The 26,848-nt window shown below is 37.6% G+C and overlaps 1 protein-coding gene across 3 annotated transcripts in view; it reads left to right on the top strand.

Moving 5' to 3' along the window:
* Positions 1-26,848, top strand: part of EPB41L4A (erythrocyte membrane protein band 4.1 like 4A) — a 136,100-nt gene that overhangs the window by 62,857 nt on the left and 46,395 nt on the right. For 2 of the 3 annotated variants that reach the window (XM_072030686.1, XM_038170744.2), the window contains exons 4-10: positions 23-101; positions 4,014-4,111; positions 7,079-7,199; positions 13,893-13,980; positions 15,891-15,979; positions 16,359-16,422; positions 25,973-26,064. In XM_072030686.1, coding sequence (XP_071886787.1) covers positions 23-101; positions 4,014-4,111; positions 7,079-7,199; positions 13,893-13,980; positions 15,891-15,979; positions 16,359-16,422; positions 25,973-26,064 — 631 coding nt within the window. Of the gene's footprint in view, positions 1-22; positions 102-252; positions 276-4,013; positions 4,112-7,078; positions 7,200-13,892; positions 13,981-15,890; positions 15,980-16,358; positions 16,423-25,972; positions 26,065-26,848 lie in introns of those variants that run through there. The other variant, XM_038170745.2, reaches the window with a different exon arrangement.

The following is a 26,848-nucleotide window of genomic DNA, read 5'->3' as shown; positions in this document are numbered from 1 at the left end:
ACACTTTCTTACTTCTCTGCAGCTGGACCCCCATATACTCTGTATTTTGGCATTAAATTCTATGCGGAGGATCCATGTAAACTTAAAGAAGAAATAACAAGGTACAGTATTTGGACGAGAATGTGGTTTTGTTGTTTTCAGGGTAGCAAACTCTTCAGGCGCATATTGTTATGGTGTTGGTTTTTGCTTGAACATACGGACATCTTTGCTTCAACATGTATAGGAAGAGAGTTATGACTAACCTCACAACTATTTTGGAAGACCAGGATGAAAAGGTACTCCCTGCTGCATCATAAAACATGGGGACTTGGCATGCTTCTTTTTTTCTTCTTTCTTTTTTTTTTTTTTTTAAAGGATTGAATTGCCCTATCTGTACATGTATTGTGCAATAGTGAAGTTTAGAGTTTACTTGGATTTCTAAATACAAATACAGGTAATTTTCTTCTTTATTGGTTGTAGCTTAAATTCCAACTGTTTTGCAAGAGGATTTGTGTTGATCTTTCTAAAAATATGTGAAGGAAATTGAAGAGCTGCATGCTTTTGATTCTTTTAACCAAGCTTGGCCTCTACAAAAATGGGGATGCACACAGTATATGTATATAGACGTGTTCACATACCTGTGCACGCGCACACGCACGCATGCTTGCTTGAACTTTCACAGACAGGGTTTTCTGTTTGCTTTGTTTATGAAAGATCTTAGACAATTAGCTCATGTTCAAAAAGAATTTTGATAGGTAGGTGGTCAAAATTAGTGTGCTGACTTGCATTAATAAATGCCAAAACATTTCTTTTGATGCCCTAGGAATATGACACAGGAGAACTCATTAGAATAAACACAGGGTTTTCAATTTTTACTAATCAGAGGTGGCAGTTTTTGCAGCATGGGCAGAATATTTGTCTTGTACCAGGATGAGATTTTTTTTTTCATGCTGCCGCTGCAGGAACAGAATATAACAGGACTGATACTAGCCTGGTAAAAATAATAAATACTGTGACTTTGCAGCTGAAAGTGTGTAAGCTGACCATGGTATTAACCAGTATTACTGCCTCTCTGCTGTGAAAGTTTGTTGTAGTTCTCCTGTACTTTTCCAGACCGCTTTCAACCTTGCTCACAGGGAAAGAAAGATGGTCCTGGGGGTGGAGCTTTGGCCACAGAACCAGTTGTGATTGCTATTCGGGATGCATACGGATTTCTGTCTGTGAAATGACTGGGTAAATTTTCAAAAAGTGTTTCTGTTTTTCTTGTCATAAGATCAATCAGTGATTCACAGTGCTAATTAGATGTGCAAATGTAGTCACTAAGTATTTTGGCGTGACTGGTAAGCCTCCGTTTGTGTCTGAACAGTGTTGGGTCACGCGAAATTTGCACCTCAGAAGGTACAGAGGAAAGGCAAAAGAAAATGGTTCATTTATGTCTGTGCTCTTCAACAGAGCCTGATGAAGATAGCCAAATGCCATCAACATTTCTGAACATTTATTCCCTTAGACTCCTAAGCATTGGAAAGGAGATACAGATTTTCAGAAAAAATTCTGCACTAAACCCATACTCTTATGCTTAAGAGAGATTAAAGGCCCTCCTTTTCTTTATAATAGTAATTTTCTGCCAAAGTGTGTAATTCCAGTGATGTGCTAACCATGTTTCTTTGGAGCGTGTATTTGTTATTTTAATGGATATGAGTGTGGAGTCTGTTGTTATGAGATGTTAATGATCTGTGACATTACATGATTACTATTTGCAAATAATGAAAACCTGTCAAATTTGTAATTGCTTCCCAGCAAAATCTAATTTTAGCTTGTAGGCAAAAGCTAATGCTGAGGTGATACCTATTAACATTTATTGGATGAGTTTGCTAGAGTGAACTTGTGCTTAGGCACTATTAGGTGCACATGACAAACATGACAGCGCAGAAGGTGAGAGTGCTTTAGCAACAAGTTTGGACAAAAGGCCTCGTTCTGTGAGGAGCTTACCTGCTTCAGTGGGAATTGAGATCTTCGGTTTGCATAAATCACTCAAGAAATTAATAACTATTAATTCTTGGCTCAGACTCTATTTTTTTTTTTATTATTTTTTTTGGGCAGTTTCTTGCTCAGTTTTACTTTGAGACAACAATATGAGAATGCAGACCTATAGATACCCGCGACATGAAAAAGACATTGATAGCATCATTTGTTCTCAAACTGCATTGTAGAGCTGCAGAAGTGCTAGCAGAAAAATGAGTGCATATCAGAAAAACATTTAATGTTAAAAGGAAGATTCTCAGTGCTCCACAATAAATGTAAAATCTTCTTAGTCATCATCATCAATCATACAGGGATAATTTGTCTCAATGGGACTGTTGAGCATTAGCTAGAATTAGTACTGAGGTATTGCTTAGATAGAGAAAACACTTAGAGTGTATGTACTTCATGTTTTCTAACACTGCCAAAAAAAAAAAATCAAAAAAAAAATAATGTTATTCAGGTCCGTGGCCCTTAGAGGTGGAGAATGTTAACCATTTTTTTGATGATGGGCATTCTTGCTGTAATGTCTGGCACTGCACAAATGGTAGGGTATCACTAATGAGAAAGAAATTAGCATCCTTAAACAGAGGATCATCTGGGCTGATCAAGTCTAGTAATTTTGAATGGATCTTAAATGATTTTGTGGCTCAACTGTCATATCACTTGCAGTTTGCAAACTTCCCTGAGATCACAATAACCGCTCTTTGAACTTGCAGAGCGTTTCAAGGTGCTTTCATAAGTAACCTGTGCTAAAACAGAATAATTTAGTTGCAGTGTAGCTAAATGTAAATCAAACTGAGTTGGTGAGTAGTAAGAAAGCCATATGCACCTGTGGATGACCATTTTTTATTTAAGAAGCTACCTCTTCAGTGTTGATTTTGTACAAAGCTGGTGCAAGACATTTGTTTAAAATGGTGTGAAATGCTGTGTAAATCTGTTGCAGTAAAAACACACAAAGCCTATTGTATAAACGGATATCCTATAATGAATATGGCAAATTCCAAAACCAAACAGAGCCTTTGTATGATGGCATGTTTCCTTCTGTATTACTTTTCCTATTTTTTTTTTTTTGCGTGTTGTTTCACTGTAAGTGCAGCATTTGAAAAACGGGAAGTTGTGGCAAATGTAGATACTTGTGTTCAAATGGTGTGATATCTGAGTAATTTGTCTGACATGCTGAACAGGCACACTAGAGACTGACAAAGCAGCTTCTAAGGTGTTTGGTTTGCATTTGAGGTAATGGCAGAAAGTAAAAAGACACTACCTACTTAAATGTCATCAGTTAAAAATACTCTTTTAAAACTTCGGTATTATCTTGGCTTCTCTTATGTTGCTGATTTGAGATTTGGTGTGGATTCTCTTTGAGGCCTGCATGTGTGCTTCATCAAGTGTTGAAGTAGGTTGTGGTTTTGAAAATTGCATTTTAGCTTTGCTATGTCTGTTCAAAGGCAAGGAGTCCCCCATGCTGACAGATACGAAGAGCTGTTGATTATATGCTCACCTGTTTTTTCACAAGGGAATGGGCTCAATGAAATCCGCTGTTTCTTCCGCTAGACTTGTTATTCTGGTATCAGAGGAAACCTTTGAGTCGAGAGGTGTTGAGTTCTTCTGAATGGTGATCCACTGATCAGTGGCCAATTGATAGATTTCTTATACTTTTTTTTTTCTTTTTTTTTTCTGGTTTCTAGCCCTCTTTGCAACTTCCTGACTGCTCTATGAAAGTCTAAAGAGAGAAATTACATTTTTATGAAAAAATTATTTTTATCTACATGATGCAAGCAGATGGGAAAACTGCAGGGTTCTCCCTTACCTGTGTTCTTTCACTAGGTTAACCTTATTTATCATTTAAAGGTCAAAAGGAGAAAAGTAATTCAGATGCAAAATACAGTTTTTGACTGTCATATAGTTATGCTGTGTGGTGTGTCATCAGTAAAATGGAAGATGATGAAACATTATGTGGTGCAGCAGACCCAATATTGAAATAATAGTTTTGTGTTCTCTCTGTGTTTTAGGTATCAGTTTTTCTTGCAGGTCAAGCAAGACATCTTACAGGGCCGCTTGCCTTGCCCAGTCAACACTGCAGCACAGCTGGGAGCATACGTAATTCAGTGTAAGTTCCTCTGGCCAACTGCAAGCTTCTCTTTGTTAAGCCTGTATTATGATTCATTTAAGTGTTACTTGAGGACTTCACTAACATGTTTGGCACCCATTTCAGAACAGAACAAAGCTAATGCGATTGATTTCAGCTATAGAACTGTAAAGAGAGAAACATTCTGAACAGATTACGTGGAAATCATTTGGAAACTAACACAAAAGAAACTGGGAAGCCAGTCTGCTGACTATGCCAAACAGAACAGTTTTTACCTTGCTTAGGGATACCTTATTTTGTACTTTCAACCTCATGACTTTACGTAGCATATGGAGTATGTGAAAAGCACGTCTTTTTCTGTGGTGTATTTTTTTTTTTACTTCATCACAAAGCTTACAGATTTGATGGGGTATTGGCAGCCTCCAGCCACAAAGTGTGTCAAATAAAAGAATCTTTCAAAATTACATTATGTCAATATGAATATGCCTCTGCTTGAAGGGAGGATATGTTTTGACCTGAAGTGGAGAATTTTAATCTACCTGTCATTTTTCTGCATTCAGTGGATGTTATATCCTCTGCATTTGATGGAACTAACAGTCATTTAGAAAGGAGCTGTCTGTCTACCAGCCAGCTATTCCTTTCACACTGCAATTCAAGCTCATTATTCAAATACAGTCAGTAACCAAAAATCATATGATGAGCCACACTGCAGCCTGAGTCTATAACTTGTTAAATTTATATTTCTTGTGTGTGATTTGAATTAAGCAAAGATTATTTGCATTACTGGTATTCCAAATGTGACTCAACACAGTACAGCATTAAAAAATGGACCTTGTTTCATTTGCATTTCAGAATAACAAGGCAGAATAAAATAACTTGTATGTGAAATATGAGTAGGCAGTATGCAGAATTTCACAGTGTATTCCATGGATTGTGGAAAAGCTAAAATTTCATGCAATTTTTGTTTTTATGAAATTATTTTTAACTAACTTTTCACCATATAAGAAAAGTGACACATAATTCTCTGAAAAAAATGTTTGTACTTCTCACATTACTAGCATATATGCCTTCCCTGAAACTATACTGCATGTGTGAAGCATCTTGTTTGTATGATTCACATCTCAGATATTCTATTGGAAAAAAATGAGGAAGCTCATGTGAGAGAGGGAAGATAAAGTATGACAAAAATTAGATGTTGTGGGTTAAATATAGTCCTGGCATCAGTAAATGTACATTCCTATTGGCTCTCTAAAAAGCTTACTATATTCATTTGTTTATTGCTGTTATTATTTAGGGCTTCCAAGTGTTTAATTTATGTAAATTGACAACTGAGAAACATTCATGTCAGATACTTAAAATATCAACTTAATGCATTAGCACTGAGGTCAATGGTTTCTCTGAGTCGTGTGCCAGCCTCTGTTTCTTTCTTTTCCAAACCAAGATGGTTTTCCTTTTGTGGAAATTCAGTAGTGGCTGAGAACCTGCTTCTCTGGGGGAGTCATTGGATCTATCAGCTGCCAGGCTTAGAAGAAGCTCAGGGGACATGTGGTCTTCCAGAGTCCTCTGGCCAAATCCTGCTCCAGCCACAGGCCCCGCTTGCACCATTCAGGTTGTGCCTGGGTGTCATCTCTGGTGTCTGTGCAGAACCTGTCCATAGCACATCAGTCATTTTCCTCCTTTCATGTCAAAGACTGCAGACTATTACAGTGATGATGGTGCAAAAATCAGCACCTATGGCACAGTTTGCAGAATATACCAGTTCTGGGTTTTATCCTGATTTTTTTTTCCCATTGGCAAAACTGAAAATTTTGCTGTTGTAGTTGTCCTGCTGTTCCTGTTACATGCAAGAACCATATTGTTTTTGTGGAGATATTTTGAGAAACATCTGAACACCTCTACTGAGCAGATTACTTTCTTGATCTAGAAACTATTAAAATCTAGAAATAAATGTGAGTTATGAGATGACTCTCTTTCTTCATGGCTCTTGTAGCCTCCATTTGGCTATGTTTTTTCCTTCTGTATGTTTTTTCCTTCTGTGGAGACTGGATAGAAACCTTCAGTGAAGGTTTTCTCATAGAAGCCCAATTTATGCTGCTTTTACCCAGTTTATAGAAAAACATAGAAATATTAATTTCATGAGGTTTTCTCAGATAGATATGAATATAAAGATCGTTAGAAGAGAGTTCTGAAAAAGGTACACGCGTATTTAATAATTGTATAGCAATGGGTAAATTAATCTGAGCAACGTATGTGAATTCAAGGTTGTTTCAAAGAAAATTATATTGTCTACTAATTGATTTTTTTTTCCTTTAGAAATATTAAATTAGGAAATTATTTTGATTTAAAAAATTAATTTCATGTTCAGAGAATATATTGGTATTTTATTGAAGACTGAAGTCTTGTATTTCCTTACAAGAAATGATACTTACCTGTAGAAGAGCCTACTTCCAGGTATTTTGGGATATTTGTCTCCATACCCATGATGACATTTCCATTAAAAGTCCTAGCAGCAGTATGGATCAGTTCTGTCTTTAATGTTACAGCATATCATGAGGGCATAGATATTCCAAAAAAATAGGCTTTACTCCTCCACCTGTTTTACATATGCTGCCAAATAACATATGGCATCAAAATTCAACGTTGCTGGCTTGATGAGTTCAGATTTAGTCCTGTAGAAGTGGTACATTTCCTGTCAAAACTTCCAGCTGTTTGAACCTTCCGTTTCTCTTTAAAAATGATTGAAGACATGCTTGTTTGCTTTTATATGGGCTATTATGTACAGTTCTATACATAAACCGAAGGGTATTTTCTACTTTTCTTCTAAGGAAAGGTAGACTTCTGAATTTTTGACTGATTGCATAGTCAATTTACAGTCACTTGGAAAGAAGCGGATTAGCACAAATAGGTGTATTAGGTAACACGTTTTTTGGTTAACATAAAACATTGAAAGTGTGTAACCCTTTTTCTCTTTTTTTTTTTGCATTTCAGCTGAGCTGGGAGACTACGACCCTTATAAGCACACTGCAGGTTACGTCTCAGAGTACCGCTTTGTTCCAGACCAGAAAGAAGAGTTGGAAGATGCCATAGAACGGATTCACAAAACTCTGATGTAAGAATTCAGTACTGTTGGGAGCTTTGCAGGTAAAATCAGATTCAAAGATGCTTGGTAGGTAGGAAGAGGGAGCACCTTGTTGTGCAGAGGCTCAAGAAAAGAGCACAGAGCATCCAGTTGTGTTATTCAGGAACAGCAAACATTTTCCATAGTTGCAGTTACTATTTTAGAAACCAAATAAGAAAATGGTTGGAAATAGGATATTTATCAGGCCTTGGTGTTGATGTTTGTGAACCAGCAGTTTTAATAGCACTTCAATTTCCTCTTAGTTTGTAGTGCAAGAGAATGAAATCAAAATCTTTTGACATCTTTGAGTTCAGTTCCTTGTTTCAGGTCAGGTTTCCTCCATAATTTTGAACAAGTTGCTTACTATGCACATGCCTCAGTCTGCTGTCTTTAAAATGGGTATAATAATATTTCTTTTCTTAGTACTGCCCTGTGTATTAAAATAATGAACTGTTAGGACAAAAATACGTTTAATGCAATAATGTGCAGAACTTAGTACAATGAAGCCTCTATTTTCTTGCCAGATCCTTAGCTGGGGTAATGAAGGAGTGCTTGTAGCAACCTGCATGAATCTTTGTAGCAGCAGCTCACATTGCAGGAGGTACCAGGAAAGCAGTTTGTATGCCCACAGTTTAAGCGATAAAGTCAGTTGCAACATCTGCATGAATTAAAGAGTCAGTTTTGTTTTACAAGCATAAAGTACTTTCATTTTATTAACCAACATATCTTATGTAAAACGTATTGGCAGTGGCCAATATAACAGATTCTATGGTAAGGAAGAATGTATGATTCATAAGAAAAAAAGCAGCACCTAGAAACAGTCATCAGGCAGCACTGAATAGCTCAGGGAATTTGTAGTGCTCGTCTGGAGACAAAAAGCAAACAAGTTCCAAAACTTTACATGAAACCTTAATGTAGTGGGAACAGAGGATATCTGGTGGGCCTCAGAGGAATTCTGATTTAAACTGAACCAGGCACTACAGAAGTTTGCAGACATCAAAAATGTACCTGAAAACATTTCTTTTGTGACAGGAGAAGCAGCTCTTTATGAGAAGGAGCTGAGAGAGCAGAAATAAGATAGACTTATGGTATTTGGCAACAGCATCTGTTGAAGAGATTGTAGGAGGAGAATGTTATGGTTACTGGAGACAGGACAAAGGAGAACCAAAGAGATCTGAAATAGATATATCAGCAGACCTGAGAGATTCACGCAATCCCAACTTAACCTTGGTAAAAGTTGGAAAAGAGGTTGATTCTGTGAGCTTCAGCTCTCCATCTTCCCTGTACTGGAACAATAATCACCTTGGACATGAAACATCCAAGATTGAAATATGGACATGAAACATCCAAGATCTTTGACATACTGGGTAATCTCTGCCTGATGGTGGGCCCCAAGTTGCTGCTTTGGCTTTCAGTTGATTATCTGTCAGACTGCAATTTGTGCATAAAATATCTCTTGATTACTTGTAGTATGAAGCCAAACTATAAGGACAAGTAGGAGATGCACTGCATTGCCAAACAGATAAGGAGAGCAAGATAAGAACTAGCATCCTTTGGTCCCATTAATTCTGTAGTTGCTTGGAGAGGGAAAATATAGCAGTTTCATATGGAAGTTGGAGAAAAGAACGTAATTTCCAGCAAAGAATTTGTGGAAAGCAGTGCCAGAAATTTAGCCTGTACAAATGTAGCTTAAATGCTATATACACATGCAGAAGGTCTGAAAACACACTTCTTAAAGAGAAGGTTTAACTCTACGCTGTCTCTGGACATAAAAAGTACTTAGAAAAAAAGAAAAAAAAAAAACACAACAAAAATAACACAGTAGTTCAGAGCCACTCTCTGCCCCACCTGCTTTTTTTTTTTTTTTTTTTTTTTTTTTACAGAAATAGCATTCTACATATGGAATACTTTCAGTGAGGTTAGTTTTAGGCAGAAGTCCTCTTGGTGTCTGAGTAATAGAGGCAGAACCAGCAGTTGCTGCATGAAAGCACTATAAATCAGAGAGATTTGGCTTCCCAACCTGCCAATATTAGACCACAATGCCTTCAAAAATGCAAAATGTAAAACTGGTTTTGAAAATAAAACATATGAAAGAAGTTCAACAGTACATAAAGCCAAAATAAACATTTACTTGCTTATCTCCAACTTCATGTTCCTGGTAAGTGTAAAGAAGCTTGTTCTAACAAGTCCAAGTTAGGTGCAATTGTGATATACCCATTTATTAACATGAGAGCAGTAAGAAACATTTTATGAATATGTTCATCATGCCCTTTGTCAAAATCATGTAGAGATAATCAGAACTAGCCATCTTGTATGTAGATCTAGATTTCTTGATTCTCTTGCTATAATAAAGCCACAATCTGGATAAAGGTTAATTAATTCCTTGCCTGTAGTTTTGCATGTTCGTGTTATTTGTGCCTTGTTTAATGATAATAGCTATTAATGCAGAGACGCAGCTGTTCTCTTTGAAAAATTCTGTTGTAATTGGAGTCTGTGCCAGTCGCCACATTGACTTGAGTTTTCTTTTTAGAAGGAAGAGAGTCTCTTGTTCAGTAATTATTTATGTATGGTGGCCTGTCTGCTCTATATTAACTGATGCATTACAGAGGGCCTTACTGTAGGTCTTTTGTGAAGTAAAAAATACTGTGTTTTTTTTTTTTCTTCTTTTTTTTTTTCCCTCTGTTCTTGAAGATGGAAACTGAGGCACAGAGAGTTTGGTTCAACATCACAGAGGTTATGTTTCAGAACTAAAAGTTGGGATGAATTCCTATGTATCAGGCCACTTCATTCCTCTCTTAAGTTTCTATAGTCATTAATGTAATAAATCAGATCAAATCCCATTTGCCTCAAAAGTTTGTAGCCTTGAAAAGGAAATTCAGAAGCCAGGGAAACTGTGGTTGTAGAATGAGAGCTGCCTTAAAAATAGTGTTTTGTATGGTTTTTCACTGACCTCTCTGATACTCTTTTGCTGCTGGCCACAGTTAGGTCTCAGAAGCATCAGAAAATAGTGTGAAACCGAGGTGTACACACACTGCTGGTTCAGCACTGCCAGCATTGACTTCTGTGTGCTAGTGAAACCACAGAACTAGAGGGAATGGCCTCGAGTTGTGCCAGGGGAGGTTCAGGTTGGCAATGAGGAGACATTTCTTCTCAGAAAGAGCAGTCAGGCACTGGGATGGGTTGCCCAGGGAAGTGGTGGAGTCACCATCCCTGGGGGTGTTCAAGGAAAGGTTGGACATGGTGCTTAGGGACATGGTTTAGTGGGTGACATTGGTGGTAGGGGGATGGTTGGACCAGATGATCTTGGAGGTCTTTTTCCAACCCTTATGATTCTATGATTTGGTTATGAATTTTGAAGCTGGACTGGGCTGAGAACATATCCTCAGTTGTCTTGTCTACCAGAGACATTTTAGGGACGGATTGGTGATGTAGAGATCTAGAAAGAGCTTCTTTATCTTGAGCCCAGCATGGAAACATTTTTCCAAGACAGCTATGGCACTGCATGTACCTTGCTCCTGTTGGTTATGCACGTTTTTTTTTATTTTTTATTTTTCCTTTTTATGGGGCACTCTAAATATTCAGGAATTCATTAAAGGTAAAGTTTTTGGAACAAGTTTCTTCATCAAGTCTTTGAAACCTGTTTACTGTGATAGTTGTCCCTTGTGTAAGCCAATGTGACAATCCCAAGGTCAAATAGCAGGGTGAGGTGAGCTAATGTCATGCAGGTCAGGAAGAGCGAGCAGTGGCTTAAGGGCTCCTGCATGAGGAAGCAGACTCTCGTGATGCTGGAGGAGGGTTATGAACCCCCACTGCAAAAGGGAGTTGGCCCTTTGACATTGCCTACTCTGGACTGCAGCAGGTCTGGGACTAACTGATACAAGCCAGCTTTTGGTGTATTTTCGATTAATGTTGTTGGTGGGGCATAAGGGAAGCTAAAATGCTCGTGATAGTTTTGAGAGTAGCTTTTGATACTGTTTAGAGCTGTTGGTGGCACTCAGGTGCTCTCTGTCCAGTGTAAGGAGTGGTGCGTATCACCTGCATGGTTGTTACGTTGCCTGCTCTACCATCACCAACTGCAAAAGGTGTTAGTTTTCAGGTATATTGGGAAGATGTGTGGTGCTGGGGAGGGATTGTGTTTTCATATGCAATAAAAAAAAGAAACAGCCTTTGTAATGGTGGGTACAGTTTCAGTCCCTGACCTTCTCTTCTCCCCTTCATATTGTATCTTCTCCATCTGCATTTGGGAGGATATACCCTTTTTTTTTTTTTTTTTTTTTTTTTTTTTTAAGAAGCTCCAGCACATACATTCCCTTTCTTTAATATCTTTGCAAATACACTTCCTTGTAAATTGTGTGTAATTTTGAAAATAATTATACATGTTCACATTTATTTAACATTTGAGCTTTTCAAAGACAGGTGAAGATAGTGGGATAACTACATCAACATTTTTCTAAGTGTGATCAGTAAGGAAACTCTAACAGGATACTTAAATTGCTGTTGGATTCTAGCACCGGTTCATCAATGAGGTAGTTCACATTGCTCAGTTCCAATAACCTGCCTGGGAACTCAATAAAACAATAGTGCTTTGCTGAACATTTTGCTTCCATTTTTGACAGAGCTACCAAAAAGATTAAAAAAAAATCAAACTATGGAGTAAATTGTAATAGCAGAAGTGGATAAAAAAATTGACAGATTTGACAATGCCAACATGCTGAATAGCAAGTGTTCTGGGAAGTCCATCTCCTGAAGGAAGGGATTTCTGTTGCAAGCTTCAGGTTATTGTGGATTAACCCCATTAGGCAGCTAAGCACCACACAACCTCTCGCTCATTGCTCCCTCTGCTCTGTCTGCCCTCCCTCCCCTTCCCAGATAGGGGGAGTAAATCAGAAAAAACAAAGTTAGAAAACTCACAGGTTGAGATAAAACTTTAATGAGAGATTAAACTCTAATGAAAAAGGAGAAAAATAAAAGAAAAAAGGCCACAACAAAAGTGATGCACAACACAACTGTTCTCTACTGTCTGGCTGATGTCCAGTTGACCCTTGAGCAACAATTGCCCCCTGGCCAACTCCCCTCAATATTACGGCTGTGCACGGCACCACACAGTATGGGACATCCCTCTGGCCAGCTTGGGCCAGCTGTCCTGGCTGTGTCCCCTCCCAGCTCCTTGCTGGCAGGGCAGCACCAGAAGCCAGAAAAAAGCCTTGGCTCTGCGCAAGCACTGCTCTGCAACAACTGAAATATTAGTGCGTTATCACTACTATTTTAATCAAAAATCTAAAACACAGCATCCTATGAGCTATTATGGAGAAAATTAACTCAATCCCAACCAAATCAGGAAATAGAGGCAGCTGTTTCTGTGTTTCCAGGGGTCCTTGGAAATGAGGACTAACATTTGTACCAGTGTTGCTGTGTAGGTGAGATGAAGTGAAGCAGTCTGTTTCCCAGATGCAAAGAAGACATTTTTAAGTACCTATACTACTATACTCATGCTTGCCCTGCCATTTCATGTCTTCTACATTGTTTTTTCCTTTTTTTTTTTTTTCCTTCTGTATTTCTTTTTATTTTTTTACCTTGTCAGGTATAAAACAATGTTGGGAAAACCTGAAAAGTACCTGGTAGGCTGAAGAGAGTGGGAACGTGAGATGAGGATGAGTATATGTCTGGATTTTTCCAGGTCTTGTAACAAAACTTTGAGCTCTGCTTCACATCCTGAATTTGAAACGTAGCAAATACAATGAAAGATTTCCCTAAGAGAGCAATCACGGGGTTAATCAGGAGGTGCTTCTTTTTGAGTTGACATTGATGTATGCACAAGATACACTGTACTTAATAACCACCCAGTAGCTTCCACAGAAACATTAGAAAGGAGTGAGGATGGAAATGCAGCTTCAGGGGTCTTGCTTTTGTATCAATGGCAGTTATTAAGGGAAGAACCAATTAAATTCTGAGGATATGCTTACTTTTGGAGACTTTGAATGTATTTATATGTTCCTAATAGCCCAGTCTTTTTTTTTTTTTTCTTCCACCAGATTTCCCCTATTGTTTCTTACCAGCATTCAGCTGACATTAGTTTTTGAATGATGAATTGATATTTGCAGATGGGAAGGCGAGCTGGATCTTTGAAACTGCTAATCTCTTGTGACAGACTCTAAACTTTGTTTTCACAGTAGCAGGCTTGGGTATTACCAGTTGGTGTGACTTCCTGTAGACGAGATTTTACAAAGAAAAGAATATTTTATCTGAAGTCATGAACCCCGCTTTCAGAAACCCTTTGTAGCTTTGGCACAGCTGAGGGGAGATTGTCCCCCAGTCAGTCACTCCACTCCTGCTTTATTAATAATCATGTAGGTATTTGAAAGACCTATTTTGCATATTAAAACCCAAGAACAGAATGTTTGAAATGTGTTTGTGACAGCAGGGAAAAGATTAGCCACTACAGTATATGTATATTTTATATTTGATAGTATGCATCTGTCATAGGATCATATAGCAGAGACTTTAGTAAAAGTTTGTGCATACTGTCCAGTCTTCCTTAGAGCTTACAGTACGTAAGCAGAGGGCCAGTACCAACAAGTGGCAGGAAGGGTTGCATACCCATCCAGCAAACTGAATTTATCAATATGACTTATTTTAATATATTGACTGGAAGTGCAATGTTCTTATGCAGAATTTTCTTTACAGGGGTCAAGTTCCTGCTGAGGCAGAAGCAAACTACTTAGGGGTAGCCAAATCCCTGGAAATGTATGGAGTGGACCTCCATCCTGTTTATGTAAGTATTGTTTAACTATTTTAAACTTGATAGCAACACAAAAAATCTCATGTACTATTGTGGGGGAGAGTGTTTATACAGTTTAATCACCACAGAATAACTTGAAAGAAAATAGCGTACTTAATTAAGGAAAGCAAAGGAAGACTTATTTACAGACTGAATGGATTAGGGCATTCACATGTGCATCAGCTTAATGGTTTTCAGATGAAAGGTTGTGCTTGTGTTACACCTACAAAAGACAATTGTCTCTACTCTGGGAAAAAAACAATTCCTATAAGTAATAAGTTATCAGTGCAAGTGTCAGAAGAAATGAGAGAGGGTTATAACATTTGTCTTTGACACAAGAATTTTTGCATTATTCTTGTGTAAATAACAGTAAGTGAGTGCTGCTAACTTTTCAAAACTATTTCAAAAAATAATGTGGGGGTAGCATCAGCAGCATGTCAGGCCTGTTTTGATGTTGATTGTGATGGTGTTGCTAAAGACATGGAGCTTGTTTCCAGCTTTTCCTCTGCTGTATCATGCAGCACAGTAGGTTGTCTATATTGCCTCAGCAAATGCCTCCACTTCTTTTGTAAAACAACGTGTGTTGGGATCGGATCCAAGTCATCACCTGGAGGCTATGTGCTTCTGGTGGAAACATCATCCTATCTTGTTTGAATAATTGTGCTTGTGGCAGGTTTTTTTTTGAATAAATGAAAATCAGAACTTCAAATGAGGAGTTGTAAAGTAGACAGTTCAGAGTCAGATGTCAGAACGCTGTAAAATTACTTGAAAGAAAATAAAGAAATCAAGATAATACCAGAAGATTAAGTATGTATTTCCTGCTGAAAATTGTGTAGCCCACAATATTAAGTATTTTTAATGTACCCTGTGGCTTGATCATATTCATATCCAATGCTCTGTGCCCCTCCCACCCATAGGAAGCTGGGGGAGTTACTGGAACAGGCTTTGACATGACCCAACAAAACCTTGTTAAATTAGCAGAGTCTAGATTTTTTTTCTGTCTGCTTAGTTTGCTTATGCTGTGCAAAGGGATTCCTGCCTGGGTAACGAGGGGTGCATCATTCATCCCCAAGACTGACCCGTTAGTATTTCTTACTATTTGTATTACAGTAGCAACAAAAGGCCCCATTCTAGAGTGGAGCAGTGTGCATAAAGAACCACGGGTCTTCTGCTTGGTTAGTCACCTTAAAAGCAAACATGCCCTATGTGGTTAGTTCACTGAGAATCAGAAGCAGAGCTCATGGAGGTGTGCTTGAGCTTTCTCACATACAGGAGGGCACTTTCTACAGTCACGCATTCTCACAGCGGGTATTTTTTGTGGTTTGTGCTCTGCAGGTTTAGTGCTTGCAGGGTTATTCAGTATTCCCTCAAGCAGGCAGGTGGGCTAGTTTTTGGAGATGACTTTCTTGCAAACTCATGCAAAAGTTTTTCGGCCTTTTGAACACCTTCTGTGTCATAAGGTATTGCCATGGTAGTGATGATTATTCATAAAGGTGGAAGGGTTAAAATGTAGTAGTTAGGTTCTAGGAAAGACTTTCTTCTTGTTTCTGTTTCTGCTTCCCCTTTGCACCATGGGATAAAGACCTGCCCTAACACCCTGCGGTAGGGGCCTAAGTGAGAAGCTCAACATGGCAGTTACCTGTTTGCTGTTGGTGTTTCACCATAGGATGTGGAAAGCGACAGTCCCTCACCCCTGCTCTTTCTTGCCTCTTTGCATCTGTGCATAGAAGTTTTTGTACAGGAGTTACTCTTGGTAGATGAAGTCCTACTTTCCTGTTTGCAGGGAGTGTAAACCAGTGTGTTCAAGCCAGTCACCATGCTGGCATCTTCCACCAGACCTCACAGCTACACTGATACCAACTGCAAATTCAAATAACTGAGTGGCATATGCTTTTATTTTATAGGGTGAAAACAAATCTGAATATTTTTTAGGATTAACACCCATAGGAGTTGTTGTCTACAAGAATAAAAAACAAGTAGGAAAATATTTCTGGTAGGTATAGTTTAACTATATTCTGTGCTATATCTGTACAATGATACTGTACAGAGATACATGATTTGTGCTATAAGTTTGAAAGTATATTTGTATTATTAAAAATATATAGTTGGAATTCCTAATCCGTGTATGTACTATACATTTAAAAAAAATATTCTTTTATAATGCAAGTATTGAAAAAAATATTTCACATTTACTGTACCCGTGCTGGTATCTTTAAGTACTGCTAATTTTCTATTGGTATTTGGTACATACCTAAAAAAATAACCTGACCTGTGAATCCTTTTTGTCTTTGTATGTAAATGCATACAGCTTCAAGTTTTATTATTTATGAAATTAGTCTCACTGTCTGTCTTTTTTTCCCCCAATATTACAGGCCTAGAATTACGAAAGTTCATTTTAAGGAAACACAGTTTGAACTCAGAGTCCTGGGAAAAGATGTAAGTTCTTACTTAAGCCTATAAGAAAAAAAATATTAAAAGTGATTTTAAATCTAATTAATCACTAGTTTTTTGTATCCATCAGTGTTTAATTAGTTTTATTGAAATTACTGCAAGAAAACATCTAAGTTAAATTAATTGTATTGATAATTATTGCCAGAAAATCATCCTTAAATGTAATATGTTCCTGATGGTGCTTGCATTTTTGTTAAAGAAAGAACAGGAAGAAAATTCATGTTTTGCAGGCAGGGGGAGAGAACTTTCTGAAGTTGGAATTTTATAATAAACCTTCATGAGTCTCAAATGTGCTCTGAGTAAACTACTTCTGCAGTGCTTTGTTTATGGTGTTACATAATGCTTTTAAACAAGGCAGAATCTATGGGGAAAGGTATAATCGATTGAAACCTGGTGCAAGGAAAATGCAGGAAGCTTTAAGGCAGAAATAATTTTGTAGCTTGAGGACAGAAGCAGCTACACAAGGTTTCTTGAAACATATTTCTTAGAGTTTATTGTGATTGTGGTGTTGTACCATTTGAGAGAAAAAAATTGCTAGTTCCAGTGAAGCAAGGATAGCTGATAGCAAGAGAAGATGTTTTTAGGTTAATTCAGTTAAAAAAGAAGGAGGATATTTATCACTTAGGCAGCTTGGTGGGTGAGAAGGAGAAAGTGTTCAGGATGTACCGAAACTTATGAAGTGTAATAAAGCAAATAATTGCAATCAATCTGTGATTTTAGGTATCTTGTTGAGGTATAAGTTTAATCTGCTGAGGTTAATTTTTATTTTTATTGGAAAATACTTTGTAGGCTTCCTTGGAATATCAAAACTGAAAGTTTATAGACAAAACAGTTTTGTAAGAAGTATAGTCTATGCATACTTTTGTCTATGCATGTTCATTCATCTTTGTAGTGGTTGTTAGTCTCATCCATGATTTTTTTTGTGAAGCCATTTGATGCCTTCAGTACATGCTGGGAAATGTGAGCATACTGATGACTGGTTGTGCTGGTTCTGTTATGGATAACATTTCTTGTGCTTGTGGAAACATACTGGCAGGTTATGCTTTTGTTACTCATAAGTGGCTTGGTGTGGTGATCCATGAGTAGTCTATTTCTGATGATGCATTTGTTGAAATCAGAAAGATATTTGAAGGCTGGAGGAAGGTTGGGAAAACTTTTCCCAGTGTTTCACTTGCAGGGTGAATGCCTGTTCATGTGCAAACAGGTCCTAGTTTGACTTTGTGCGGATTGCCCTGTAGTGATGCTGTACTTTCTGTTTGATGGCATGTATGTATACTTTTTTTTTTTTTTTTTTTTTTTTAACGTGTAGAATTGCAAAGTTTTAACATGCTGAAAAACAAAAAATGGGACCTTTGGGAAATATGCTTAAGTTTAGTTTGTGGATGTTGATGGCTCGTGAGTACTTGCTGTTGTGATTTTAAGACAAACACTTTGACAGCATTTGGTAATTTCAAGTCTCGACAGGTACTTTTAGGAAACTGTTTAAGAGAACAGCAAGTACAAGGGTGTGGCCCATCATTATAATCTACATTGCAGCTAACACTCATTTGAAGTGTTTCTACAGTGCTTCATACCCTAGCTAGTAAAGGAAATGCCAAAATGGCCCAGAAATACCTTTCTCTTCCTTTTTGTAAATGTTCTGATGGTGGAACTTAAAAAGAAATTATTGATTAGAACAAGTAAACAGTAGTCTTAATCTCTGGATTAAAGCCAATTGTAGCAATTTTTGGTGTTCTGCACCCAGAGGAGGAAAAAACGATCAGATTACTTATATGACTACAAGTTCCAATACTCCCTGAAACTTTATTCACGAATGCCTTTTATTCTTCCATGTTTTGAAGTAAATGCTATTGCTTTGTTTTTCCCCATAGGACTTGAGATTGTGTTATATGATAGAGAGTAAATATGCCACTTTTCTTTGTTCTGCATCCTGGGATATCACTGCACAGCACAGGACATTAATACTTCACTTGTTACAGCTGTGGTGTACCAAGTCTGGAATGTGTAACTCATTTCCAGGCAATTCATTTACTAGGAAGATATTGCCAGAATTTGAAGGAGGTAAAGGGCACAATAAGTAGTCAAAAGGAAGATTTGGAGAGCTGTTTCTACTCTTGTCTCCCTGCTGTGGAAAGATAACCTTTTTTTTTTTTTTTTTTTTTTCCTTTTACTGTTTGATGAAGTAAACACAGTGGACTTACAAGGACGTGTTTTGAAATTTTAAGTACATATATTTTTTTGAGTACAGACTGAAAATGGATATGAGTCTAAGAAAACTTGAATGTTCGGAGGGATGAGTTATTAACAAGTATGGGACAAGGAGCACAGTTACATAAAGAGAAAAACAATCCAAACATCAGTGAAAAGCTTCAGAGGCAATGGCATTTAGGAGGAACACTCTCCATAGGAAATAGGTGGAAGCATGCCGTCTACTGAAACTAGTTGGAAAGCATGCCGGAATATATTTATGGAAAGGTGAAATAATGGAGGCTTTCCTGTGTTTTGCTTGGATCTTTATGACATATAGCGAAGGAGTTAACATCACACAGCAAGAACAGCATATTATTAATTCAGAGTGCTTTCTGTGAATTCCATTTTCCATATCATGGTGAAAACTCTGTGAAGGATGGGTTGTCACTCTTGTTTCCAAACACTAGCTAGTTTTACATTGACAGGCACCTTTCTGGGGTACATGCATGTGTTCATCAAGAGGAAGCCTTTCATGCTTTTAGTGCCTGTGAAGTGTTGTTCTTCGGCTGAATGGGGTTTCTTATGGAAACATCTTTGGTATTCCTTCAAATAAATTTGTCTGTGTTTTTTCAAACCTACCAGAAGACTTGGAGCGATTGGAGCGAGTGCTTCCCATTAAATGGGTGGAAGTGGATATCCTGATCTCCTTGACAGGTTTAGAAATGTCAGTCTAAATGTACAGCTCCATGTCCATGGGCTGTCTCAGAAATACATCTGTGGTGTGCCTGTGTCAAAATAAATTATTTATGGCTGCTGCTGCTGAGTTTACTGTGTTTACTTTGTTTCACTTTTCATAAACTTGATGATTTAATGAGCACGAGATATTTATACTTATTCTCTTACAATAAAATAAGTTGCTTCACCTTTCCCGTTTTGTAGGGTAGGCTCTTGTAATTTTGCAGAGATCTTCTATAAGGACATTTCCTGATTTCTTGTTTATTTAACTTGTTTATTCTGTGTGTTTTTCCTGCATACCTGTTGCTATTGTGTGCAAGCATGGCTATTGATATTTTATCTTTTACTGCTTTGCCTGTATTATTTTTTTTCTCCCTAAAGCTCTTGCTGTTCTCCCTTTGTAAACATAATACTGCCCTTAGTATTTGCCCATCAGTGACTTATCCTGATATGTGAGATGTTGAGACCCAGACCAGGTGAAAGAAACTCTTTTTCAGTAATGTAAATCATTGTATCAATATTTCATTGTCCCCTGACTGGACATGTGCTTTGAATTCTGAGACAGAATCAGGTGGGCTTTCTGTGAACCCACAAAGTAACAGCATGAAAGGAGGAACCTTTTCTCTGGTGTGGGTGGCACAGGAGGGTTCCCTGAACACTGCAAACAGTAGCAGAGAATTTTGAAGGTGATGAAAGGGTATTTTCATGCAGGTTCCCTTAAGAAAATCAAGACATAAATCTGATACCTGTGTATAATTCCTGGTAGCATAGATGTCTGTTGAGCAACCTTGCTAGAAATAATCCAGCAATACAGGTGGCTGCGGAAGGCCCCTGCTGCAACAAAACAGGGCCTGATCCCAAAGGACGCGCTGCCTAAAGACGAGTGGTTGGATGGGAATGCAGCATTCTCTGTTCTTCCTCTGTGTGAGGAACACAGCTTTCTTTTCAGGTTTCTCTCAGCTAGGGAAGTGAACAAAACAGAGAAGAACATGGTTTGGTTTTATAGGCTGGGAACTTAGATGTAATAATGTGCAGGAGTTAGTGACATGCAGCTTTTTTTGCCTGTAGGTACCAAGTGCTTCTGTAGGGTTCCCTGCAACCCCATACTATTTTCTGTAACAGTGCCTTTTACTTTGGTTGCACTGTGTCTGAACATGTAAGTGAATGATTTCATCCCTTCCCAGAATTTATGCAAAGTTTCTGTCCTTGCAACTTTTCATGTTTCTCTTTCACCAAACCAGAAAGTGTTGAATGTGCAAAAGACTTGCTTTCATTATTTCTTGTTTGAAGAGAAGGGTCTTTTGGAAGTCTGAAATTTTTGTTTGGAGGGATTTTGAAATTTGGTTTACTTCAAGTTAGAACAAACCCACAAATAGTGCAATTAAAAATGATTTACACATTTTCAAGACATGTCTTCCTCTGTAATCTTTCTTAGTCAAATGAAGAGGCTCAGCTGAATTCATAAGGTGCAGTAGGTAAAGAGTGTTTTCAGGAGCAATATGAACCACTGATGAATACTAGAAGAATTTCAGGACAGTTCCAAAGCTCATAATAGTCCCCATTCTGGTGGCTGAAACTTGTCTAAATACAAGATTATTGTTTTCTTTTAAATTGTCTTGGAAAACCCTGGAAATACATGTATACTTTTTCCTTCATTCCTTTCTTTCTGCCTTCTGTCCTTCCTTATTTGCTTTTCATAAATGTTAGAAGTCTGAAAAATAATTGCATTAATAAGGTGGTCCAGTTAAATCCTTTCTTGTATATTCCACCTTGAGTTACAGATTCTAGGCAGGAACTTTCATTTGATTTATTCCTCTTACTGTTTCTTGAGAAGATTTAACAGGGGATGATGAGCTGTTCCTCCTGTTCTTAAGTCCAGTTTAGCATATATTTGCATTGGATACAAAAGTAGAATTTTGAACTTTGCTATGGCTTAAGAATTACAAATACTTTTGTATCATTTGCACCCACTGATGCAAATGGTGGTCAGGGAGGCTGGAGGTGAGCAAGTGCAGTGATGTTAATGTAGGGATGGTATTTTTTAGTAGATTGGATCTTTTTTTTTTTTTTCCTTTTTTTTTTAACCATTTTGGAGTCAAAAATTGTTAGACTGACTTATCTTGATAGAAAAATTTTCAGTAGTGAACAATTTTGAAGAAGAACTAAAAAAAATAATCCTAGATAAGCCTAAATTCATTAACAGTAAGGTATTAGTTTTTTTTTTTTTTTCTAAGTTCCTCCTTAGTATTTATTTAAATTGTTATAAAATGAGGTATAGATACTTTTGTTTTAATCTTGATATGCTTCCTACAAACTGGCACAGCATTATTAATTTTAATTCTTGATCTTTTTTCTTAAAGATCAATCTTATGTAACTGGTAACACATTGTCCATTATGTAAGCTATGACTGGTATGCATTATGTAAATATATAAAGACAAAATATTTCCCATTGAAGTTAACAATTGATAGTATCCAGGTGCATGCCTGACCTGGCACAAATATGAAACAAATAATGTTTCGAAGCAGTAACTTCAGAACTACCTTTAATATTTCTGTTATGTGTGAATGCATGTGTATCGCATGTATATGCACCGGCAGTATGTTCTGTAGTGGGACAAGATACCTCCTTATGTCTCCTGTTGTGAGGTGTTTTTTGTTTTATTTATTTTTCTTGAGCTTGGATAGCTTTGTTGACCAGTATATGCCGTAAGCTGCAGCAGCTAAAGCCTGCTCTGCCTCATGGTTTTTCAACAAGTTTTTGATCTGTGGACTGACTTGTGGCAACCTATCAAATGTTGATAGAGCAACATGAACCCTGGCTTGTCTCCCTCTGAGTGCATTAGCAACTTGCTTTCAGTAAGTGGGAATATCATGGAGTGCTGCACCAACCACCAGCTGCTTTGTGGAGGTCTCAAAGGCGCTGCCAGGCCAGTCTCCTAGCTGACTGCAGAGGCAGTCATAAAGCAGTGAAGGGCTCTGGCTGCACATTTGGGAACCCTTTCTTAAGCATGTCATATAGTCAAGCAATGGGCATCCCCTGTGCTGTTCTGTCCGTCCCTCCTCCCATGGATAGAAATGGTGGTGAGGCTATGGCAGCATGAGCTCTAGGATGCTGGCTTGAGAGGCTGCAGGACAAGCTTTTAAAGCATTTGAAAGGAGAGGAGTGTTCAGTGTACGTCCTTGCAGTATTTCAGCGTCTTGTGTTCTCAGGACTAGGAGGAGGTAATCAAACAGCTCAACAGCCAGCCACTTCAGCAAGTCATAGACATGATCAAAAATCACCATACAAATGTAAGTGTTTTTCTGCATGTCTGGTGAGCACAAGTGGCTTCCCTGAAAGATGAGACAGGCACCGAAGTGAGTGCAAAGTGGAGGGGAGGACTTCAGAATGTACAGACAGCCAGGGCTGCCCAGTAAGCAGTGGGCTGTGATGGTTTATGATGCCTTATCATTAACACATATGACTCTCTGAAAGCCACGGTGTGAGTAGCAGGGAGTAGTGTGTGAGGCCCCAGACAACGCAGAATGAGTTTGGAATTGTGATCTTCTGCAAATCACTGGGAAAATTACAATAGTTCTTCGTTTCTTTTGCATCAGATATATTAGGAAAAAAAAAAAAAAGCACACTAAACTAGCTCTCACTAGCTGAGAAAAATGTTGGGAGTGAATGTTCTAGGCTTTCTTGCCTTTTAGGAAACAATAACTGTGCTATTTGGGTTATCATAAGCATCCATTATGAAGCAGTATTTAGTTTTCAGATATGTGCTTTTCCTTCAGATTCCTGATAACCTGAGTGAGTGTGTTATCAGAAAGCTTTTTGGACCCTCCCTTAATTTTTTACCAGTTGTTTCATTTCCCAAATCCGAATTCCATAACTTACCTTTTCGATGATTTGTGTTTGTAGGGCTAGGCTGCTTCTTACTTTGATTCTTCAGCCCATGATTGCCACATACTAGATATAGATGTTTCAACACATAGTTCATCATCAAGTATTTTACTTGTCAGCTGAGATTAGCTTTCTTCCCCGTGAAAAATAACGCTACAGAGGATGGAATCACTGACGTTTGCTGGTCAGATCTTTCAGTCATGTAATGATGTAGCTATACCTTCCCCCATTTAGTCACTGATTGATTTAGAAGTGTTACGTATCATTTGTTTTACATATGGAAAAATCCTAAAACTCTGACTTTGAAGGAAAAATAGACAGGTAGAACCTTTTCTTTGATTGGAATCTTTCCCTCAGTTTCAGTGGCATTCAAGTAAGATATGGAAGAAATACCTTATTTTAAAAACTCTAAAAAAAACACCTCTGTCCCTGTCCTTCCTGAACTCATGAACTCTCTCCTCCTGGATTTGTATAATTAAATTAATTCAAGTGCAGCAGAAGATTCTTTGCCTGAAAGTAGAATTCAGATGTGAATGAAGAAAGAGCAAGATCCTGCACATTAAGTGTGAGTCAGAGTTCTTTCCTAACAGAAGTTAAAATGAATCATCATATTGCATAAGGTTTTGCAATACCAGAGCCCTGATCTGATATTATTCTTTAAAAGTGGCTGCAGTTGTGTGGGTTTAAATGCAAACATACCAGGTAATAGTCTGATGTAGAAACTGTAGTCTAAATTAAATCATTAAATCTTCAAACATGTTTCTGCTGTATGTGAAATAATTGACATTGACATTCCTTCATAAAAGAGCAGTATGATCTTTCAGTGGGTAGACTCCAGACTTGCCAAAGGGACATGAGCAGTGTAGTTATTCTTGAAAATTCTCGCATAGATATTTATCTTTGGCAATCTTCTTCTGGAAGTGTCCCCCCCTTTCTCCCCTCACCCTGCTGTTACTTTTTTTTTTTTTTTTTTTCTAAACAGCTAAGTTTTCAGGTGTCTAGTTTTACATTTTATAAATTAAACCTATTTTTGCTCCAAGTTAAACCACTTATGAATCCTGTAGAGAGATTAAGATCCGTGTCAAGCCTGAAATTGTATTTTAAGCAACTGTGGGAATACGTTTATGGGAATAATCTAATACTTAATCATTTCATGCTATGCATAGCAATCTGAGATAAATCCTGGTTTTCTTGATGACAGCATGTCTTTACTGCCCTTTCACGCTGTGATGCTCTGGAGAGGAAAATGTGTTTTTGACAGAAAACTAGAGGGTAATTTTCACTCCTTGGATATTTAATGGGACTGTTCCCACCAGCCATTAAACTCTTCCAGTGGAAAAATATAACTAAAATTATCCATGGGGGGAAATGAACTTTATGTCTCCAGTTTCTACTTTATTCAGGGAATGAAATCTTAGTTATTCTAACAACAGGTGGAAAGTTCTGTCCTTTTTACTGTTTTTGTTTCAAGGTGGAGGAAAGGCTATTTGAGCACATCATTTGTGTTTTTGTGATTGCTGCCTGACAGCCTTTAACAAAAATATTCTTGGTAGAGGTGGAATTTTCAGTTCTGGAGAACATACTGAGTTAGTTCACAAATAGCAAGTTGCTTGCAGCTCAGAATACCAGAGCTCTTTACCTGTGTATGCCTGCCACTGCAGAAGTATAGTTGACACAGGAGCATCTATTTCTTACAACTGGCTGCTGATTTTAGGGCTGGTTTTAGGACTTAGTTGCATTACTGTTACTGACAGTACTGTACCATGCGGAGGATTCACACTGGAGTCAATGGAACTACTCATTTGTTGTGCAAAAAACAAATATGAAATGGAGCACTTTAGTTTGCTGAGTGACAGATACATAGAAATGTATTATATGTGAACATTACTGAATGGTTAACTTGTTGGAAACAAGCACTGTGATGTGTCTGTTGCTTCTTGTCTACTGGAAGTATTTTATAGCTTGTGTATGTATGGCTTCTCTTTCATCTCTCCCTGTGGTTTATTGTTTCCACATGTGTACTGCACTCACTGCCAAACTACCAGTGAACAGATTTTAAGCTTTGTGTATACTTTTTAGTCGTCTTCTTTCACATAACTGTAGCCTTTGCAGGTGGCTTGATGATTTTTAATCTTTGACCTTTTTGCAAGTATTTTGAATCATGTTAAAGTTAGTTCTTGTTTCTTTGTCTTTCCTTTGTCTCATCTTTTTGATATCCAGTTTTATGTCGTTTCTTCTCTACATGCATGTCTTGTGCATTTTTTCTGTGTTGTTGCTTCATAGTACTTATCACAAATTCTGAGTTTCTCTCCCTAACTTATTCCTGTCCTTGTGTATATTGCTAAGCAGAGCTTAAGGAAGATTATATTTATCATTTGAGGTGCAGTCAGGAAAGATCGGAAGGGAACTGTATGAAAAACCTTTGTGCTTTTTTGTTAGGAAGAAAGCTAACATCTATGAACCAGAAGGAACAGAAGTGTTTCAATAATCATCTTGCTGTTCTGTTTTTTATGTCTAAGGAATCAATTCCTTAAATAATTACTTTCAGCCGATGAGAAACCAAAAAGAACTATTTTAAATGAACAATTGTAGAGAATTATATAACCTGATTTTATTCATATTTATGTCTTTTCTTATGGGCATTTATATGAGCTGGCAAGTTCTTGTGTTCTCACTTCACTGGCAAAATCCCTCATATCAATTTGTTTCCTTTTGTCTTCAGTGCAATGAAACTTCCTTCTTTTTTGAAGCACGTGATAAGATCACCTGCAAACATCTCTGGAAATGCTGTGTAGAACATCATACATTTTTCAGGTGAGTGATGCTGTAGTTGTGGCTTTTCAACGAAAAGGAGAGAGACAACGTTGAATAAGGCTTCCCTGCCTGGCAAAACATTTTGCGTCCTGTTTATAGAATGTTCTTAAAAGCTGATGCCTTCTGTTTTCTTTTGATGGTATAAAACAAACATTTAGAAATCTTCAGGTAATTCAGTGGTTTATTTTGTCTTAGTTTTTTTTTCATACAGTATTTCAAGTTGCACAAAGTAGGTTTAAACTGAAGTATCCACATATGTATAGAGCAGGATTTAAGCTGTTATATACACGTGTACATATTTAAGCACTAAATTCTCTGTAGTAGCATTGAGTTGCAGCTTTTTTTTTCACATACAAATATTTTCTATGATTTTTGAGTAGGATTCTTTACAGTGCACAGAATTTTTGGTTTTTGAGGGAAGAGCTCCCTTAAATTCCATAATGTTTTGCTGACAAAGAGTATAAAATGTTTCTGGTATAACTGGTCTCAAAACACTTCCTTCTACTGTTGCAAAAACACTAGCAAAAATGTGCAAGGGCCTGTGGCTAGGAAGGGGTGCTTGGTGTTGGCTTTAGCAATGCTGTGAATGTGTGGGCTCAGAATTCCTGCCACAGTCCCATTACTGTGGCATGATGTTTTGCCTGCTCCTGTGAAATATTAAGCAAAAGGCTTTACAGTAGACTCTGAAATAAATAGATACATAATCAAAAGAGGAGGCCATAAACATGTTTCTTTGTGGAACTATCAACTCCACAAAAGTCTGTCTGGTGGTGGGGATGAAGAG

This window comes from Anas platyrhynchos, chromosome Z (assembly GCF_047663525.1).
Source record: "Anas platyrhynchos isolate ZD024472 breed Pekin duck chromosome Z, IASCAAS_PekinDuck_T2T, whole genome shotgun sequence".
Taxonomy (NCBI): domain Eukaryota; kingdom Metazoa; phylum Chordata; class Aves; order Anseriformes; family Anatidae; genus Anas; species Anas platyrhynchos.
Note: the sequence above shows the minus strand (reverse complement) of the source record. Positions and strands in the feature narration are given on the sequence as shown.